The sequence below is a fragment of the Megalops cyprinoides genome, chromosome 10 (genome assembly GCF_013368585.1).
Source record: "Megalops cyprinoides isolate fMegCyp1 chromosome 10, fMegCyp1.pri, whole genome shotgun sequence".
Taxonomy (NCBI): Eukaryota; Metazoa; Chordata; class Actinopteri; order Elopiformes; family Megalopidae; genus Megalops; species Megalops cyprinoides.
In genome coordinates, this window is record NC_050592.1 from 5,541,562 (window position 1) to 5,560,043 (window position 18,482).

Here is an 18,482-nt window from a genome sequence, read left to right on the forward strand (position 1 = left end):
ACCTGTGTTAGCCACACTGGGTAAGAGCATCTGCTAAATGACAATAATGTAATGTAGTTGTAGATAGCGTGGACAGAACAGTATGTATCTGGGTTGGTGCCAATATTGTAATTGCCTTGTAATGTAATGAAAGGTAACGCAGTGATGCTCTCAGGCTGGAACAGAGGAAGCGGAGAGGAAGAGAGGCACGGCAGAAGCGCACTGCTCCTCACCCCGCGCCGCTCCCTGTGTTGCTGAGGAGAGGGCTGACAGGGGGAGGCTATTTATAGCAGCGCTCACAGCTGGGGAGGTGGTGGCAGGAAGCTCTGCAGTAACCGGCGCTGTGAGGTTTCTCCTCTCGGGTTGCGTCTCGGGGGTTCTGTGGCCCGACCGCCCTGGCGGTACCGGGAGGTCTGCGCCTCCGTTTTGGCAGGACCACCGTGCCAGGCAGGACCTTGGTCACGTTACATTAAATTACGTAATTGTCGTTTAGCAGTTGCTCTTATCCAGAGCGACTTGCGTCAAGTACAGGTTTTTACAATGTTGTCCATGTATGCAGCTGGATATTTACTGAGGCAGTTGTGGGTTAAGTACCTTGCCCAAGGATACAGCAGCCGTGCCCCATCAGGGTCTCGAACCAGCAACCTTTCAGTTACGAGCCCTGCTCCTTGACACTATGCTACACTGCCACCCTGTTCGGGTCACTTGGAGTCAAACCCCCCGACCCCCCCCACGTGAGTTGCAGCTCACCTGGCCCCTGGCAAGGTGAGAGAGTGTTATTAAACCTGGTCAGTATCAGGAGATTGTGAGCCGTAGATAGCTGAGGGGTTAAGTGGCCTTGGAACTGTGGTGAGCAAACTACCCCACCTCTGTCAGGGGTAGTTCCTTAGCCCAGCTGCTGTGAGATAACAGCCTATGTACTTTGCTTCTGTGGGGTTAATCAGTACCAGGCAGGGTGGCCAGGAGCCGTTATCATATGGAACAGAAGCTGTATGTGAGACAGAGACAGAGAGGGCAGGGAGCAGCCAGATGTGGATCATAGTGTGAATAGTTTAATAACAGTAGCTACCTATTTAAGTTAGTGTTTGAAGGATAGGCACTGTGTGTGAGTTGTCTGGGATCAGTCTGGCAGCTGCTGGAATTGTTAGTGTAGGTGTGCCCTTGTTGGGCGGGTGCATGTGGTTGAGTGGTATGGGATCAGTTCGGAGGTTGTTGAAGGGAGTGGGTAGTTGTACGTGGCTGAGTAGTTGGTTATTTTGGTGTCTGATCAGCAGGTTTTGGAGCTGGTGGCTGAGCCCAGCACAGAATGGAGCAGTGGGGGTGTGTGTGGTTGAGTGGTCTGGGATCAGCTGGGTGGGACATGGTTGGGTAGCTGTATGTGGCTGAGTAGTTGATTACTTTGGCATCAGACCTGCAGGTATTGGAGCTAATGGTTAAGAACAGCACAGAACAGAGCAGCGTGTGTGTGTGGGTGGGGGTATGTGTGCATCTGGGCGTGTGTGTGGGTATTGGGGCAGAGAGAAGAGGATGTGGCCTGTGTCTGTGTGTAAGGGTTCACCCACGCTTACCAAACAGATCGACCACCTTCGCCATGCTACCGACCTCTGGGATCGCAGCTTGGGAGGACCAATTAACCCTGCCCCCGCCTCCTGTTTTACCAACTCACCGCACAGGGGCGGGGGGGGGGCAACAGACTGTGTCACGTTCAGTGAACCCTGACACACCCTCACCAGCTGCTACTCCACTGTGCAACCGTGCGTGTGTGCGTGCGTGCGTGGGTGTATTCAGAGTGACATAGCAGTAAGGGGCAGGGCTCGTAACCAGAAAGTTGCTGGTTTGATTCCCTGCTGGGACACTTTAGTTGTACCCTTGGGCACATGTTTAACCCACAATTGCCTCAGTAAATATCCAGCTGTATAAATATACATAAATAGATAAATAGATAAAATTGTAACCTGTGTAAGTTGCTCTGGATAAGCGTGTCTACTAAATGACAGTAATGTAATGTACTACTCTCTGGATTGAATTTGTTCGATGGCTGCTTGTTTCTTAATGAGCTGAAAACCTGCACTTGTGAGAAGGCTTGCTGTTTATCGATGTGCAGATCAGTTTACAGGGTCGTACAGAAAAGTGCCCAGGATGCCAGCCAGCCCAGCCTCCCACCTCTCAGCCACAGTCCCGGGAAGGGGTCCCGTCCGGAGCGGGGCCGCCCCTGGCCCCCGTCCCGTTAACGCACAAACAGGGGCAGGCGGCAGACACAAGCTCAGCTGGTTCGTTAGCCGTGGGTGTCTGTTTGCTGACAATCGATGGCGATGACGGTGCATCGGGGGGCTCAGCGGAGCGCTAATGCGCCCGTGCAGCAGCACCAGTAACGCAGGGGCCCGGGGCTCCACTGGGGTGGGGGAGGGGGGGCGGCCGGATTAGCCGTGGCACAGCCCTGTTATTGGTCAGGGGACACAAACAATGGGAGGGTTGGAGCGAGCGCTAAAGAGGATTTGGTCTCGTCTCTCTCTCTCTCTCTCTCTCTCTCTCTCGTTCTCGCTACCCCCCCCCCTTCCCTCTCTGCTTCTCCCTCCCTTAGCGCTGGTGACGCATGAATGTTTTTTGACGTGTACAATGTGCGTGCGCCTTCTGGGTCAAGGAAGGATGCTCGCCACGCTCAGATGTGCGCTGCCTCCTCTCTCTCTCCCTATCTCTCTCTTTCTCCCCCTCTCTCTTTATCTCTCTCTCTCTCTCTCCCTATCTCTCTCTTTCTCCCCCTCTCTTTATCTCTCTCTCTCTCTCTCCCTCTCTCTCTCTCTGTCTCCCTCCCTCTCTCTTCCTCCATTGGCGGCTGTAGCTGTGGGACGGGCTGGGGATGTGTGAGTGGGGGGTCAGTGGCCTGGGACCCCCCCCCCCCCCCCCCCCCCATTTCCCCCTCGCAACACGTCCCCACTGTCAGCACCCGGGCCTGTCACGGCCCGTTCGGCTGTCCCCAGGATGCGGTTATATCCGCCTGACATCACTCTCCATCCAGATCGCCTTCTCCCTCCCTCCCTTCTCTCTGACCCTTCTGCAATTTCAGGAGACATCATGTGAAAAAAAAACACATTGGCAGAATCATCTGGCTGTAGTATAATGCAGCTGTCATGCCACTGGACACTGGGCCTCACAGGTTCAAATCCGAGTTGAGACACCACAGCCAAACTTGTCTAGCGCAGACCTTGTACTGTCAGTGGCTGGTAGAGTTGGTGTCTGTCCCAGTAGTGGTGTTCAGGCTGCTGTTTGAGGATTCCCCTCTTCTACGTCTTCAGTTTATCTGTTCTTTTCGTACCCAGACCTGATGTAAACCACTGACCTGAATGCACCCGGATGAAGCTTTTTTCCCGCTGTTGCCATGAGAGCGTGTTTGTTTCTCGAAAGCTGAGACCGCGAGTGCGGCAGAGTGTCTGAGGAGGCGTCGTGTGAAAACGTTGGCTGTCCCGTAGGTCTGGTTCAGCCGTGTCCATCATCGCCGCGGGTTTAATAACGGAGATAAAGAGGGTGTGTTTCTGTTGCTCCATCCCCCGGCAGGCAGACTACTCCGTGCGCCGACTCGTCTCGGGTGAAGCGATAATTACAGACCGGAGGAAAAACCTGTCAGTCTTGTTCATCCTCAGTGCTGATCTGCTGAACTGACACACAGACATCCTGGCTCTCATCCGGAACCTGTGCTGTTACACACTTTGCACATTCACACTAAAACTCCCGCAGTGGTTTCTGTCAGATATCCGCATGATGGGTTCTGCTAAGAAGTGAGTTCAGGGAGGTTTTCCTTACACGCTTCAGGTGGAAATACGTTGAGGCACTTCTGTTTTGCTGCTCTGATGGGTGATGCACATCAAGGTGAGGAGAGAGGAACATGGCTGCTCACCCTGTGCTTTAGAGTTTCAGACATTGGCTGCTGTATGTGTGTGTTAGGCCTTATTTTTCACTCACTGTCTCATATTCTCACACACCATTGCAGAGCAAAAACAGAACTCCTAACGGTTGCTAGCGGTCATCCTCGGTTCATAGAGCTGTCGGCATTATGAAGCCTCAGTGACTGCCCTGCCCCTCTGCGGTGGTGCTTGTGGAAATGAGAAGAGTGAAATAATATGCAGCACCAGGAGCAGATCTGAACCCATGCCCTTCTGGTTAAGAGTCACCAGGAGACTGACTCAGAGTGATGTTCTGTAATGTAAAAGGAGTGAAAGCCTGGGTAATGCTGAACGGTCTCAGAAGTCCTGTGATATTGCCTCACCTGCTTAAAAAAGGAAATAAATATTATGTGTTGTTGATATTTAGCATATATTCTCGGGGGTTCTCTCTACCGTCCTTTGTGGTGGTGGGTTAGCCTGTGGGTCACCCTTTTTTTTTTTCTACTGCAGTGCGTATGCGCCTTCAGTAGTGTTTCCAGTCACCTCAGGTGCCCCTGCGTGTGGCTTGATCTGGGCCCGTCTTTGTGTTGATGGGCTTGGGTCTGGGTGGAGGCAGGCTTGGAAAAGCAAGAGATTAGAAAGTAAACATGAAGGGTTCACTTCTTCCGCCCAGTAAAAAATAACCCCAACAGAACATCGAGGGAGAGACACAGGGTTTATCCTTATAAATGCCTCTGCTGTGGGGTTTGTCTGCTTGTTAGTTACACCGGGAAGATACATTACATGTACATCACATGTACCAAAGCACTGATGCTGTCGTTAGTAATCCTCATAATCGAGCTCATACTTCTGGATTATGATCGTACAAACTGTTAAACATTCGATAGCATTATCACTTATCACTTATCACATACCCCACGAGCATGTTAACACGCTTACAGTTGGCAGCTACTTTAGTTTGCCACCGACCTGATTAGCCAGCCAGGCAAGTTTTTATCAGCTTTCAACACAAATCTGGGTTCTTAATAACTTTGCATTTTTTGCCTCAGGCAACTTATTTGGAAGCATGTGGTTAAAAATGTAGACTCAAGGCAAAATAGACCTTTTTAATTTAATCCCTGGTGACAGTTATAAAAGAGCACAGAGCGTGCGGTAGAAGCGCAGTCATTTCAGCCGTACAGATACCATCAGTGCTGTGAGAGATGTGTATCAGGAAGAAAACGAGTCGAATGCAGTCAGTTATAGCTGAGCGCAGTCAAGGGAGCCCAGGAGTACAGTACCAGTCAGAAGTTTGGACACAACTTTTTTTCTTTATTTTTACTATTTTCCACATTTTAGAGTAAAAGTGAAGACATCAGAACTATGAAACAACACAAATGGAATAGTGCAGTGACCAAAAAACAAATCAAAGCTGTCTTATGTTTTAGATTCTTCACCCCAGCAGAAAATATTTTTTAAAAATTTAAAAATGTAAAAATTTTGGAAAGAAATTCATACAAAGGCATCACCTTCACTATTTATATTTGTCTAAGAAACAAATATCAAGCACTTAAGCATAATTCTTTAGATAAACATGTCTTTGGATGCATGTTCCCCGTTATCGTAATCAGGTGTGTGTAAACTTTTGAGCGGTATTGTATGTGTGTTGGCTGTATGAAGGGGGGAGTTTAGGCAGTGATGGTGGCAGTCCTGGCCCTGCAGGCCCGGCGGAGAACATGACAGCAGCAGGCTGAGGGTTCCCTTTGTGTGCGTGAGTTTAATGAGCTTCTGATAAGTACTGCAGGGAGCTTTCCCCGAAAGATCGCCCCCGTCACAGACATCCCGCTAACAAGAGGGGCCATTGTGCAGACGGGCTGTTGTCCCCTCTCTCAGCGCTCCTGTAGTCCTCGTGTGTGTGTGTGTGTGTGTGTGTGTATCTGTGTGTGAGAGTGAGGAGTGTGTGTGAGTGAGTGTGTGTGTGTGTGTGTGTGTGTGTGTAGGTGGGTGCTTATGTAAAGTTGCATGTTATTGCTATGTATATGTGTGTTTGTGGAGAGGGGGTTCTACCCATATTTTTTTGTATGGAATCTCAGCATATATCATAACTTGTATGTATAACTTGCAGATGTGCTAGTCTCTATGCTGCATACATTTGTCTTTGTCTGACTTGTTGCTCTAACATAGACTGGGTGTATAAATGTACACTCAGATTTTATACATTCCTCCATCACACTTTAAAGGAAAGAGGTCTGTAAGATCACATGAGGAACAAAGCGGGAACAAACTACCGCTCTCAGCTTGCTTCTGTTTGCTTACTGCTTTGGGCTGGCTACTGTGAGCCTGCTTCTTTGGGATGGCTGCTATGAGCCTGCTGCTTTGGGCTGCCCACTGTGAGCTTGCTGCTTTGGGCTGGCCGCTGTGAGCTTGCTGCTTTGGGCTGGCCGCTGTGAGCTTGCTGCTTTGGGCTGGCCGCTGTGAGCTTGCTGCTTTGGGCTGGCCGCTGTGAGCTTGCTGCTTTGGGATGGCTGCTATGAGCCTGCTGCTTTGGGCTGGCCGCTGTGAGCTTGCTGCTTTGGGCTGGCCGCTGTGAGCTTGCTGCTTTTGGCTGGCCGCTGTGAGCTTGCCTTCCGCTCTTCTAATTGCCGAATTGAGCTTCCGCTGCAGGGCTTGGTTCCCAGCCATTATGAATCAGCCCGTTTCCTGAGATGAACCTGTCATTACGGAGAGGAAGGGTTCGCGTTGTCAGGGAAGAAGCAGAGGCAGTGGGGAGGGCCTTAGCATCTGGACGGGGTGAAAATCACGGCTAATATCTGTCATCAGCTGCATCTGATACAGGGCCGGCGAACCCACAAACACACAGCCCCGTCTCTCTTGCTGAAAGATGATTGCTACAAATTGCCAGTTCTGGTAATTACATCATGGTTGCCTCGGATGAGGTTAGTGGTGGCATTCCAGGTCAGCGCTTGGAGCTCCAGCTTGCCGCATTATTTGCGCGCACGCATGTGTGTACACGGAAACTCAGCGGCTTGAGTGATGCGCCGTTGCGGAGCAGCGCACAGGCGTGTGTGACTCATGCGTGCGTGATTGGCGGGATTAAGGTTGGGCGTTGGGCAAAACATTATATTCTTTATGAAGAAGATGTCTCGAGCGCTAATCCAATTCTACGTGAACAGGAGAGAATTGAGATAAGGTCTGTTTGCATAACAGCATAACAAAGAGTGGTGGGCCAGCCGTCGACAGCCCTCACTGGATCAGCTAACCCACCCTGCCTAGTAACTCATAGTAGACTCGGTTGTCGCTATAGCCCTCTCTCCAAAAAGAGGGAGTTTGTGCCATAAACCCCGTTCACACTGGACCCAATTCCTGCATGTTTTCACTATTCAGTTGGGTTGCCTTTTCACCCACAGGAATTTTCTGTTTTCAGACCTTATCATTTAAGCAGTAAAATTCTGTTTTCAGTGTGGTGTGAACGGAGCAGGAAAAACACAAGCATAGGCATGTGTACCACTCTGCCACATGACTACCACATTTGGATAAATAATAAATAATGTACTTTTTTCTATTTGTTTGTTTTCATTCTACATTTTTAATTTTTTGGGGGGAAAATTCCATCGTCTTTCCAGAGCAGTGTACAAAAACGGACTGCTGCAGCCCCTGGGACATTATGCAATAAGAACATTTGCAGACACCTCACAGACTTACAGAGGACTTACAGACACCTTGAGGAGCAGAACTGTACCGCACTCGCTGACATGACCATAATCACGTCCTGCACACGACGCCATGTTTGATCACTTCCTGTCTCCCCACTCTGCCCTCCCAGTCGCTGCCATGACGACAGAAGCCAGCGCGGTTGGCGAGGCGGAGAGCCAGCAGAAGCCAGGAAAGCCGGAGGCGGAGCAACAGCAGCAGGAGCAGCAGCAGGAGCAGGAGCGGCCCCCGCCCGATCAGGCCCAGGACCCCGGCCCCTCGGAGCCCCCCAGAGCCCAGAGCCCCGGCGGCCCCGCCGAGGAGCAGCAGCTGAAGCCTCGAACCCGCACCTCGGCCGGCCGTGGCCTGTCCCGCCTCTTCTCCTCCTTCCTGAAGCGCCGCTCGCAGTGCTCGGACGGCGAGGGCGCCGAGGCCGAGAAGGACAGGGACAGGAAGGACAAGGAGGGGGGCGCGGCGCAGGGCGAGGAGGAGCTCGTCAAGGCCCCCATCGCCGACCCCGAACCCGAGCTCCGTGCTGAGGGCGACCCCGCCCTCGACCTGCACTCGCTGAGCAGCGCCGAGACGCAGGTGAGAGCCGGGGCAGGGCGGCAGGAGGGTGTGATGCGCTCACAGCGCTGTTTCTGCTTCTATGGTGACAACACATGTGTATGACACAGTATGACCTCACCGATGTGCCTATGTGCAGGAATGGCTGAAATAAATGCAGCCAAAATGTAGAACATGACTGTGTTGTTGGAAGGGATGATTATTTCAGACACATACCAAGGCCACTTATCCCCTTTCTGTATCAATACTTTCAAGCATCCTTTTTCAAGACCATGTCTCAATGGTCTGAAAGTTCCTGAAGCCCCAGCCTGAAAGCAGTGCGGTTTCTTTCACATCTTTGACTGCCCCCACTAATAAAAATCAGTTTCCCACATAGGTAACCTGCATTACGCTCGCATGGACAATGGAGTTGTCATCCACAATAGAACGAGCAGATAGAGGCCATACATTTTATTCCCTTAGTGTACTAGATCCCTTTTTAAATTTTCTTTGAGAAGGAATGTCTTGACACTTAATCATTTTCAGGCTAAATTTTACAGTGAAGAGCCTTTTTAGGTAGTTCACAAATCAGCTTTCACACGTAACCTGCGCTGTCCAGATTTTACTTTGCTAGCAGAAGAATCTTTGCTGAGCGAGGCTGGTAGTGAAAGCAGAGTTCCGTCCGCCGCCCGTTTTTGCGTAAATTCAAATCAGGAGTCGGCCACGCCGCCCGCTCCTCAGCTCGGCGCCGCCCTTTCTGCGTCACTCTTCCTGCTGAATTATTCATCCTTCGGCCCGTGCTCGTCTGTGCGCCGTCCCGCCGGCCCACGCCGGAGAGCTCCTGATGGAGTGACCCGCCCGAGAAGGCCGTTTGTGTTGCGTCTTTTTTTTTCCCCTCCTCTCCGCTTTCAGCGCTCACACAAGTAAATGTCCCAGGCCTCTGTAGCCCGCACTTAACGCGAACAATGAATGTTGATGTAACAGTACGGGGCGCCGTGTCGCTTTAAATCATCCAGATAAAAGCCCCTCTCTCTCTTTTTAATGGTAATTAATTCCCTTACTCTGCTCTCAACGGCGGAGCTCGAGCTACTTGGCGACACTGTAGCCTGCGTTGTTGTGTGCAGGTGTTATCATTTAATTACATGAGAAACGGTTAAGTAGTTTGGCTTTGCGCAGCTCTACCCATGTGGGAATACCTCAGATCCAAACAAACAGATGGATAGGAAGATGATATCAATTTGCAGTGGAAAAGAAATGATGAAACTTGTAAAACAGTTGCATTTGTATTGTTTTGTAACATTTTGACAATGGTTCACAAAATTATTATAAATATATTTTTCTAAATATTATTCCTGAATAGTTAATTATTTTGCGGTGTCTCGTTGTTTTGTTCAGTTTGACAAGCCAATTAATTCATTGCACAGTAAACACATTTGAGAAAAGGGAAAGTTGAGACTCAGGTCTTGCTGTAGTCAAAGGTGTGTAATGTATGCAGCTGTAGATGCAAATGTAACCTGAGTCTGCGGAGAGAGAGGCCAGACCAGGCCAGGTGTGTAACAGCTATCCCCCCTGCCCCCTCTGCCAGCCTGCCCACGAGGACCGAAAGGAGGACCCCGAAACCGAAAAGGAGGAGGAGGAGGAGGGAGCGAAGGTAGAGGAGGAGAAGAAGGAGGAGGAGGAGCAGGAGCAGCCAGAGGAAGGGAAGAAAGAGGGGGAGGAGGAGGAGAAGGAGGAGAAGGAGGCCAAGCCTGCAGAGGAACCCAAAGCCCCCAAAGCGTCGCGCCGGCCTCGGACCATGCACTGCCGGGTCACCCTGCTGGACGACACTCAGTTCGAGTGCGAGCTGGATGTGAGCTCCGCCCCTCTGCCTTCTCGGCAGCTTTTACGCCTGTGTGTGCGTGTGTGTGTGTGTGTGTGTGTGTGGGTAAACATGCTTGTAAAGAATAGTATATATGTGAAAGTAGTATATATGTGAAAGTAAAATGTTATATAAATGAAGTATGTAGTATATCGTATGCTTATAAAATTATGTGTTTCTGTATAATGCAGTGTAAATGGAGCACAGAATTTATCTGAAATTTATCTGGGGGGGGGGGGGGTGATGTATGTAAATTATAAATCTTCAGGCAATTTTTTTTTTTGTCTTTTGTCAAGATGTAGTACTTGGCTTCTATTCTGTGAAAAGTCTTAATTTCCCCCCTCGGGAGTTAGTCCTGCTGCTAAGTCAGGTTTCACTGTAATTATTATGATCAGTGAGAGGGCAAATAGACCGGTTTCCTGTCTTTTGAGATCTTTGAGTGAAACCTGGATGTCACCCAAATGTCCTTAGTGAACTTACTCTGAGGCTGTTTCCCTCTCCCTGCTTCAGGTTGTCAGGTAGTGTAGGCCGGAGGTCAGTGACAGAGCCCTGAGTCACACAAGGCCATTGTAGTGTTAAAGGCATGGATGTGTTCTGATTGCATTTTTTGATTAATTTATTGAGTGGAGAAAGAGCAGATGTGTCTCTTCCTGTTTCGCAGAAACATGCCAAAGGCCAGGAGCTGTTCACCAAGGTGTGTGACCACCTCAACCTGCTGGAGAGGGACTACTATGGCCTAGCCATATGGGAGACACCTACTACTAAGGTACATTGGTCACCGGGGGGGGCTTTCTCTGTGCATCTTGATTCAATGCTTCAAGCGGGAAATGGTAAACGGATTTTCCAAAGGGGACCAAAACTCCAGGCGTAGCAAAACCTCTTAAACACACTGATGTGACTGTGATGTATAGTAGTGTGTACGCTTAGCTTCCCTTACGTTCTAGGCTGCCTAGTCAGGTTGCACAAGTTAACTTGTGGAAGGGCTTCATTGTTATGCTCACACTCACAGGTTGTTAGCCTGGTCCAACACTTGCTCATTCAACATGAATGGATGCACCTCTGTTCTCCGGATAAGAGTGTCTGCTAAATGAATGTAATATAATTATGTTCTCTGCAAACCGCTGAAGATTGAAAGCTCAGTCGATTCTGGTTTCCGGCTCTGTCGCGCTAACTGGACTGAAGGTGTCTCTGTGGTTAGAGGGCTGTGCTGTTTGACTAGAGGGCTAGGCCGAGTGAGCGTTCTTGTTAACCAACAGGAAGTTAAAATAAGAAAATAAACATCAAAGTGGTTAGTATTGGTGCTGCCGGTGCCGCTTCATTTCCTGGTGGAGTGGAGAGCTGAACTCTGCTCTGTGTCAGCTTGGAAGAGAGATGCGGGCTTTTCGTTTGTTCTGTTTTGCTGTTGGCTGTAACGTGGTTAAAAATTGACTAACTGGCACAGCCATAATTATTTTTTTCCGGTGTCAGCACTGTTCTCATTCTCATTGATAAAATGGCTTTAGAAATTAAGAACGGTGCTGTTCCAAGGCCAGTCCTTGGCTTCTGATCTTATTTTACATACCACCAGTTTAAGGGTACCCTCAAAAACCAGAAAGTTCATGTACTGTAGACATATGTATACAGATAAATGTATACATATGCATATACATGTTATGTACATATACATATATACATACATGTATACATGTATGTAGTGTGTATGCATCAATACATGCATTTATAAACAGTATCTCCAGCCAGTTGAAAGATTTAAGACTGCATGTTAGATATGTTAATGTTGGACATGATGTGGATGTTGCTGACTCTGCGTGAGTTTGGGGAGGGTAGCTGTAGGCCCCCGTGTGGAGGACGGGACGAGTGTGGGACACCGCTGTTTTCACAGTGAGTCACGGGTCACAGGGCCCCGGATATCACACTTAATAACAGCTGAGTCCCTGCCATTGTCGGTTTCGGGGGGTGGGGGGGTGGGGGGGTTGGCTGCTCGGATCGGCAGATCCTGCCGCAGATAAGCAGTGAACTTTGACCCCTGTGCACTGCAGAGAGTGGGGGATGGGAAGGAGTCTGTCTGAAAGGCAGCTGTCCAGACGGGCTGAGCATTTGGGTGGCAGCCCCCCCCCCAAAAAAAAAAAACTAACAGCCCCTCCCTGCTTAGCTGGGAGGGGCGCCAAAGCCACTGTGCAGCTTTGAGACAGCTTATCAGTGTGAAAAAAAGCAAACACACTTTGTGAGGTAAAGTTGTGGGATATCCTTTTCTGCATTTGGTCTTATGGGAGTGTGGGGGTATTCTGTCCATGCTACCTACAGTTACATTACATTATTGTCTTTTAGCAGACGGTCCCATCCACAGCGACTTATGTAGGTTACATTTTTTGCATGTTACCCATTTATACAGCTGGATATTTACTGTGGCGATTGTGGGTTAGGTACCTTGCTCAAGGGTACAGCAGCAGTGCCCCAGCGGGGAATAGAACCAGCAAGCTTATGAGCCCTGCTCCTTACCACTATGCTACACTGCTGGCACCTATGCTACATTGTCGGTCTTACATTTACTGAACCTGAAATTTGTTCAGCTTTATTTGTGAGACTTGAGTTGGCTGAAGTTGCCATCCCAGCCGTACCCTGATATATCTCAAACCGAAGTGGCATTACTCTCATCATCTGCTTCCCTCAAAACTGCGGCCTGGGTGACCTAACGAAAGCCTTGAACACATCCTCACAGCTGCACTCTCAGCCACTGTATAGGATGAAGGGCTGCAGATTTGCTCAGTGGTAATGGCTCACTGGTATTGAGTGGCACTGGAAAACAGGAAGTGGAAGAGATACTCCACGTGGCATTGATTTGCCAGGCTTGGGAGCCATGGCTGTTCTCTCAGAGGAAGTGTTCTCTTTTTTTTTCCCTTTTATTTATTCCTGGCCTTCCCTCCCCTGTGTCCTGCAGATATGGCTGGACTTCACCAAGGAGATCCGCAGACAGGTGCAAGGTGAGTTTACCTCATCGTGAGGCCAGGTGTCTTTCAAAAGCGTTAACATGTATGTGTTCAAAGTTGCACAAGTTCGATTGCTTACATTTGCAGCAAACTAATATGTCTCTCCTGTTCCAGGTTCCAACTACGAATTCACCTTCAACGTGAAGTTTTACCCACCTGATCCAGCACAGCTGACAGAGGACATCACCAGGTAATCCTCTGTCTGTCGACCAGGTGTGCACTCAGTCACCTGACCTGTATGCGACCCCTGAGTTCGCTGAGGTGGCACAGAACATGCAGAAGACAACATATGGGTCAATACAATTTACACGGCGTATGAGCTTCATATTAAGAGGTTGTTGTTTCTGTTATTGCCTTTAGGCCATATCCAAACCCTTATCCAAGCAGAGTTACAATGAAGCATTTCTATATCTGAGTATACTTTCACACTCAGCAGTGGGGGGGAAAAAATCTCCTTCTAGTGGACTGTAAGATGGATGACTTCATTTATGAATGGATCATTAGCTGTGGGCGTTTGAGGAAAACCACTTATTTTGCTATATTAACTGTCACCAGCCAGCTTTGCTGTCCCATTGCTCTTTACAGTAGTACTATTACTCATCTGCTAATTTGCAAACTGCACCTCTGAGCTGCAGGCACTTGCACAAACCCTGTGACCTCTGACCTCTGTGACCCCCGGTGACCCCTGTGCCTGCAGGTACTACCTGTGTCTGCAGCTGCGGAAGGACATTCTGAGCGGGAGTCTGCCCTGCTCCTTCGTCACGCTGGCGCTGCTGGGCTCCTACGCCCTGCAGTCCGAGCTGGGCGAGTACGACCCGGAGATCCACGGCACCGACTACGCCAGCAACGTGCGGCTCGCCCCCGGCCAGACCAAGGAGCTGGAGGAGAAGGTGATGGAGCTGCACCGCACCTACAGGTGAGTGCCAGGGGGTTCGTACACACGTGCGTACACACAGACACACACATACGCACACAGATACACACGTACACACTCTCGCGCGCACACACACACACACACACACACACACACACACACACTCACACACATACATATGCAGCATATGTGTAATATACACTATTAGAGAGTGAGACTTCACATGGTAATATAGTGCACTCTAACTGTGTGTTCACAGGTCCATGAGTCCCGCCCAGGCAGACATGATGTTCCTGGAGAATGCCAAGAAGCTGTCCATGTATGGAGTGGACCTGCACCAGGCCAAGGTGAGGGGGACCTTGGTCGCCCTTAGATTCCGCCACCTTTGATGCTACTTTTGATCTCTTTTCACCTGTCAGCACTCTGAAAAACAACAAACCCAGTTTCATGTTCCTCTTTTAAAAACGATAAAAGGAAGACGGCGCAGGAGGATCAAAACACTTTCCCGCCTTGTTCTGCGGCGTTGGCTTGTACTCGATTAGCTACGTGTGTTTGTCATCTTTGTTACAGATTAGCTTTGAGACTTGCTCATGAAATTTTGGGAGGGTGGTTAGGGGATTGTTGTAAAAAATGTTTGATATTCTATTGGACCCTAGGGTAACAATTACACAAGCCTCTCAGCATGTTTCTGTAGCGTTATTGCAGTTCTCGTTGCTGTAATATTTTAGAATGTCATGTTTTTGCTGGGTAATACCAAAAATGTGGCCCCCTGTGTCAGCAGCCCAGCCCCCGGGGGCATGAGTGCGCATCTGTCCTCCAATGGGAATATACACAGCAAACTCATCACTGTTGCAGATTTAACCACAAAAACGGGGTCAATCTGTTTACATCAAACCGCGGATTTTAAGAAAAAATATGGAATTCATTAGCCTCATGCAGAGACAGAGGTTGCCTCCTAGTGGCAGACACTCGTAATTGCAGAATCAAGCAGCTCTGCTTCCTGATGAGTTCCCATGGTAATGGAGAAATGTTAGGAAAATGTTAGGGAAATTTGTGGAAATGTTGGGGAAATGGTGGGGAAATGTTGGGATTGGCCTGACGGTGTCTGTCCTGCAGGATCTGGAAGGGGTAGACATCATGCTGGGCGTGTGCTCCAGTGGACTCATGGTCTACAAGGACAAGTTGCGGATCAACCGCTTCCCCTGGCCCAAGGTGCTGAAGATCTCATACAAACGCAGCAGCTTCTTCATCAAGATCCGGGCCTCCGAGGTGCAGTCCTCTGCTATCCCACAAACCCACACCTCACCTTCATTTCTGCTATTACTAAAAAAAAATGCTTTCTGTCTCTCCTTGACTTGTAGTTTGAGTGTGTGTGCCTTAAATTAAATAAAGTAACTATATAAATTGCCTTTTGTTGTGCTTGTACATAATGGCCACCAGATTTAATCACACCTATTATAAAATGATAAAAATGTGTAACAGGAGAAATAAATAAATGGCTAATGATTATATGATTACGTAAATGATACATGATTATATGATTATGGTGATGAAAATGATAATATTAATGATGGTGGTAAGTACCTTATAATATTTGATTACACGTGTGTAGGTTTAATGTAATAATAAAAATTAAAAATAATAAGTATAAAAATGAATAGTAGCAGTAGTATTGTGTGTTCCATGTTACTGTACACTAACCAAAGAAAGTCTCGTCTTTTGTGTTTGCATTGTAGCAAGAACAGTACGAGAGCACCATCGGCTTCAAGCTTCCCAACTACCGAGCCTCTAAGAAGCTGTGGAAGGTGTGCGTGGAACACCACACCTTCTTCAGGTGAGTGGCCAGAAAGCCACCAATGTCCCCAGCAGTGTCACTCCTATAGGCCCACCTTTCCTACCTCTCCTCGGCAACAGCGGTTTCCCCCCTCCCCCCTCCCCCCTCCCAAAGGTTTCCACTCCCCCAACAGGATAATTGGTTGATTGGCCATTGCTTCTAAAGTGCCCCTGGAATAATTGCATTAGTTGGAAGTTGTGGTTTAAGAAAAGAGAGACCACTTGACTCAGAGCTAAGCCCGATACCGATTGGGAACCGTGAGAACCAGTAAGCGGTGGGAGAGGGCAGAGTTAAGCCTGTTACGTCAGATGGCAGGTTGAAGATGATGCAGACTGACAGGAAAATAGACACGGCAGGCCTTGTAGCTAGCGCACGATGTTTTCGAAATCCACTGACGTTCGCAGCTACAGGACTGCCTTAAAGTTGTGTTGAGAGACCAGTAGTCAAAGATGATGCTGAGAACAGAAAATAAAACTGGACCAGCTGACTATCTAACCTTTGTACCTTTGCTTGTACCTTGTCTGACCAACTATTGAGACTTGGTCATGCAGCACTTCTGTCATTGTGACTCTGTGCATGGCTTTCACTTGTGTTGTACTCTGCTTCACTTGTAAGTTGCTTTGGATAAAACTCGTCTGCCAAGTGAATAAATGAAATGTAATGTAATGTAATGTAATGTAATGTAATGCCTATGGAATGCCGTAGCAGTGCTGTTCCAGTTATTCAGGTCCTTTTTAGGCGCATGCTTTGCTTTGTAAGAACAGAGTGGAAGCCGATAGAAAAATGGACATTGTATCATTGACAGGTCGCATAAATCACTCTCACAATAGCAGGGTTTATGGCTGGAGCCACAGCTGAAACATACTGGCATCTTTACAGAAATTAGGCCAAAATACTGCTCTGTGTCACACAAGCCAGGATGGCCTGGCATGCAAAGCTCCACTTCATGCAACTACTGCTCACAGTAATGAAGAGTAATGTTGTTGTATTTGTTACATATATATCATTTAGAATTATTCATTTATCATAAAACATATAATAATTATATATTATAACAACACAATGATATGCAAATATAACAATGGGCAAATTACAGTTTTAAGCTTAGCATAGTGGATGGCAGTGTGGCATAGTTGTTAAGGAGCAAGACTCGTAACTGAAAGGTTGGGGGTTCTATTCGCCACGGGGGCACTGCTGCTGTAGCCTTGGGCAAGGTACTTAACCCACAGTTGCCTCAGTAAATATCCAGCTGTATAAATGGATAACATTGTCCAAACCTGTAATTGATGTAAGTCACTCTTGATGAGAGCGGCTGCTAAATGCCAATAATGTAAAGTAACGCGCTATAATAATAACGAATGTTTTGCTGCATGGAAGCTAAGCTTGCTGGGCTTGCCTCGCTCGTGCTGAAGAAAGGAAACCCCTTTGGAAGCTGCAGTGGTGTTTTGGAGGGACGAGTCTCTCTTTTGGTGTTCTGCAGGCTCACCTCTGTGGAAGCGACCACGCCCCGCAGGTTCCTGGCCCTGGGGTCGAAGTTTCGGTACAGCGGGCGCACCCAGGCCCAGACGCGCCAGGCCAGCTCCATGATCGACAGGCCTGCCCCGCAGTTCCAGCGCTCGGCCAGCAAGAGGGCATCCCGGAGCCTGGACGGAGGTGTGTGCGTGCGTGCGTGTGTCTGTCCGCGCGCGCGCGCACGCGTGTGTGTGTGTGTGTGTGTGTGTGCGTGCGTGTGTGTGAGCGAGGGTGTCCCGTCTCTTGGAGGGGGGGTTCCTCGCTGGGCCTCTCCTAACGTTTTCCACTCCTCCAGACAGAGGTAAGTCTCCACAGCCCCAGGAGGTCCTCATCCAACAGAGGACGGAAGCCAATGATTGGTTCTGTCTGCTGGATTCCGACCAAAATTAGGTCACCCCTGAATCAATAGGTATCCCGAAAATGCCTTCCACCAAACGACTTCCACTCCTCACAGTGGCCTTCCCCCCCCTAAATGCTGTTTTTGCACCTCATAGCCCCACTTCTGTATGACAGCTCTTTCAGCCGACTCTTTTATTCATGAACGCTACCGCTCACAAAACCAGCCAGCTGGCTCCTCTGTGTTTGTCTAGAAGAAGCCCGACCCGAACGCGACGTGTGTGGCCGCTGTGCTTTGCGGTCTAGCGGCCGTCAGAGCAGCACTCTCCTTCCCTCAGCTCCTTGGCTGTGCTCAGCGCTCTCTGCTGATCTTTCCACTGTCTTCGCTCCTGAAGCGTCAGCATCGTGTTTGTGGAGCTCGCCGTGGCGGAGCAGCGGAAGTCGCGCTTCGGTCGGAGGCGCTCCGCTCGCTCTCGGTTGTGCTGACTCACTCCGCGCTCCAGCTGACCTCCCGGCAGGACGCTGGCTGAAGAGTCACCTGACCTCACTGCCCCCCCCCCCCCCCCCCTCGCTTCGCAGGACTTCACTCTTGCTTTCACACCCAGCTCTGCCGGCTTCTGCTTTTGCTCGGAAGCTTTGTCACTGAGACTTCTGTGTGTGGGGTGTGCGTGTGCGTGTGTGTGTATGCGTGTATGTGTGTGTTTTGTGTGTGTGTGTGTGTGCCTGTGTGTGTGTGTGTGTGTGTGTGTGTGTGTGTGTGTGTGTGTGTGTGTGTGTGTGCATCGTCTTGTATGTGTCTTTCTGCGTGTGCCTCTGTCTTCTTCACTCGGCTGTCTCCCTTGCTCTGTGTGCTTCAGAGCACTGTGGCTACCAGGTCCCCTCCACAGATCCTCAGGTCAGAACCGTGGTGGAGAGCAAGACTGAGGAGTCATACAGGCTGTTGACGTCCTCTGGCACCTCCTCCATCTCCACTGTGACCACTGTGTGCAACCCCCACCCCCTGCCTCCA

At 49.4% G+C, this 18,482-nt stretch overlaps 1 protein-coding gene across 5 annotated transcripts in view; it reads left to right on the forward strand.

Moving 5' to 3' along the window:
- The window catches only part of epb41b (erythrocyte membrane protein band 4.1b), a 62,914-nt gene that overhangs the window by 12,088 nt on the left and 32,344 nt on the right, over positions 1–18,482 (forward strand). For 3 of the 5 annotated variants that reach the window (XM_036539073.1, XM_036539074.1, XM_036539075.1), the window contains exons 1-9: positions 9,735–9,921; positions 10,592–10,696; positions 12,869–12,911; positions 13,032–13,107; positions 13,615–13,833; positions 14,051–14,138; positions 14,908–15,060; positions 15,528–15,625; positions 17,106–17,278. In XM_036539073.1, coding sequence (XP_036394966.1) covers positions 9,868–9,921; positions 10,592–10,696; positions 12,869–12,911; positions 13,032–13,107; positions 13,615–13,833; positions 14,051–14,138; positions 14,908–15,060; positions 15,528–15,625; positions 17,106–17,278 — 1,009 coding nt within the window. In that variant the 5' untranslated portion in view covers positions 9,735–9,867. Of the gene's footprint in view, positions 1–7,659; positions 8,115–9,657; positions 9,922–10,591; positions 10,697–12,868; positions 12,912–13,031; positions 13,108–13,614; positions 13,834–14,050; positions 14,139–14,907; positions 15,061–15,527; positions 15,626–17,105; positions 17,279–18,482 lie in introns of those variants that run through there. The other 2 variants (XM_036539076.1, XM_036539077.1) reach the window with 1 other exon arrangement.